Genomic DNA, 2,418 nt, shown 5'->3' on the forward strand with positions numbered 1-2,418 from the left:
CTCTGAACCAGAGACACTGGTTGGTTCTGATTCTCTATAGTCCTCTCCGTCAGGTTGTTTTGATCATTTCAGTTGTAGTACTGGGTAGAGTGTCTCTCTCTGTCTGTTAGAATGCATCTCTAAATCTTCTGTCTGAAGACTTTCCCCAAACAGCACATTATCATGTTTCCTCCATCTTGTGACCGTTGTTAATGTAACTTTGTAGGAGTTCTATAATAAACATTTTAAAAACTCTGCAATCATTGCACCTATACAGTGTTTCAGTGAGTCCTCATGTGCACTTTCAGATTGATGCCAGTACTGAATACTTTTGTCTTTTCTCTCCTGTGTGAATCTTCATGTGCATTGACAGATTACCAGCAATGCTGAATCCTTGAGAAGCATCCAGCTGCAGATTATGCGGTCTGAAGCTGCCTGTCTCAGATGGTATTTTGCATCTCAGATGGTATGCAGTCTGAACTCCAGCCGTAACATAGTAAATGTTTTCTTGTGTCCCTCCGTTTTGTATGACATTACATTTCTATGTATGATTTTGTATCGGTCCCTCCAATTCGTGTGATATTAATTTAATTAATATATGTTACAAATGTGTGGCTAACGTTAGTTAGCTGGCTACATGTCAGTAGCTCTGGTCCAGGGCGTTATGTTAAGTATCGTAGTGGTAAAAGTTGGGAGAGTTAGCAGAGTATAAATTGGCTACACTTGCTAGCTAGCGTTAGCTAGCACTCTGTCAGGATTCGACATCCTGTCTCAGGTCATATGTCTCACAGCGTGTGTGTCCTGAGAAGGTATCTGCTGGAGCCAGAACCTATTGGAATCATTTGCCACAATCAGGGCAGCGATATAGATAATCCTGTGTAAATTCTAGTGTGTTTTTTCAGATCACCGCTGGTGCCAAATCCTTTGCCACAATCAGGGTGATACAGTTGTTCTCCCGAGTGTCTCCTCGTGTGTCTTTTCAGACCACCGCTAGTGCTAAATCCTTGGCCACAATCACAGCAGCGATATGGTTTCTCCCCTGTGTGGATCCTCATGTGCTCTGTCAGTTTACTGTGACAGGAAAAATATTTACTACAAATATGACAAGAAACATTAGCTGCAATGTGAGTTTGGAGGTGATCTTTCTTACTTTCTGTAGACTCCATACTTTTCCCACAGACACCACATTGATGATCGTTATCCCCTGTATGGGTTTTAACATGTCTAATTAATGTACTCGTGTAATTAAAAAATTTGCCACACACCTTGCAACAACAGGGAGAAGCAAAACTTTGCCTGTGTGATTTCAGATGGGACAACTGTGTGGATGTGCTGCCCATAGTAGTGATACAGGAGTTTTGCCCTTTTACCATATTTTTTCTCTTTGATTTGACTGGCTTAAAAACTATCGCAGGTCCTCCATTCTCCATGCCACTGACAATTTGACTGTTTTCACTCTGAGCTGCAAAACAGTCTGGATTTGCTTCAGAGAATGGCTGAGAGACACTGGTTGGTTCTGATTCTACATAGTTCTCTCGGTCAAGTTGTGTTTTGATCAGTTCGGATGTAGTACTGGGTAGAGTGTCTCTCTCTCCGTTTTCTTCCTTTTGGGTTTGATAGAGATGTGAAGGGTGAGTTGGGTACTCATCACAGTCACTTTTCACATAGGCGGGAGTGAAAATGGAATCTATGGTATCTGCCTCAAGCCCTTGAAGCTGCTCTTCTTCCCGACTGGTCCCTATTTCCTCCGGTTCCTCTTTTATCTGTGTGGGCTGTGGGTCCTCCTGCCTCAGACTGGTGTTCCACTCTTGCTGCTCAGGGGGAACCTCCACTTCAGAGACGGAGAGAGAGTGGTCTGGAGGAAGAGAAGCAAAAGGAAGAAACTGTTAACTCAATGCTGACTCACTTTGGCATGGCTCCTTTGGTCAAATAAAATTATGATTTAGTAAGTAAGACAAACGTACCGAGTAACACACCTGCCCTGCGTAGCTTTATCTCAGGTTGAAGAACTATGTCGAGCAGCCTTTGTAGACGGACAACTTCCTCCTGATACTCTATTATAGTTTTTTCAACGACCCCGAATATCTCATCGGCAGCATATGTTAATCTCTCGTTGAGAAAAACCCTCAACAACTGTATGTTAGACATTTCTACTTTTTAGATAACGCGAGTTTCTAGCTAACGTCTGGGTTGTTTTCGTCACTAATGTAACACCCCTGATGAATGATTAACACAGTCACAAAGTCATAATTGTGGCTAAACTCCGCTTATTTCTACAATTTATGTTATTAAAAACTTATTTTAAATGTAAACCTACCCTTAAATGATTACCAAAAATAACATTTTGTAGCCAATTATGCCTTTGTGGCTGTAATATCGGACTTTGTGGCTATGCTATCTAGTGGGAAACCGTTGTTTTCATCATGTGCAGCATCAGCG

At 41.9% G+C, this 2,418-nt stretch overlaps 1 protein-coding gene across 1 annotated transcript; it reads right to left on the bottom strand.

Annotated features, from left to right (window-relative positions):
- Nucleotides 1-415: 415 nt before the first annotated feature.
- Nucleotides 416-2,418, bottom strand: LOC129854968 (zinc finger protein 572-like). Its single transcript, XM_055922181.1, has 2 exons — nucleotides 1,944-2,418; nucleotides 416-1,834 (listed from the first exon to the last, which is right to left on the bottom strand). Exons 1-2 carry the CDS (start codon nucleotides 2,125-2,127, stop codon nucleotides 831-833), a joined length of 1,188 nt encoding a protein of 395 aa, XP_055778156.1. The 5' UTR covers nucleotides 2,128-2,418; the 3' UTR covers nucleotides 416-830.

Source organism: Salvelinus fontinalis, chromosome 5 (assembly GCF_029448725.1).
Source record: "Salvelinus fontinalis isolate EN_2023a chromosome 5, ASM2944872v1, whole genome shotgun sequence".
Taxonomy (NCBI): domain Eukaryota; kingdom Metazoa; phylum Chordata; class Actinopteri; order Salmoniformes; family Salmonidae; genus Salvelinus; species Salvelinus fontinalis.

Excerpts from the sequence above, each read along its gene's own strand:
- LOC129854968 (XM_055922181.1), bottom strand. The coding sequence starts at position 2,127 with ATGTCTAACATACAGTTGTTGAGGGTTTTTCTCAACGAGAGATTAACA. Across the intron at positions 1,835-1,943 it reads CAGGGCAGGTGTGTTACTCG|ACCACTCTCTCTCCGTCTCT; the intron begins GTACGTTTGTCT and ends CTCTTCCTCCAG.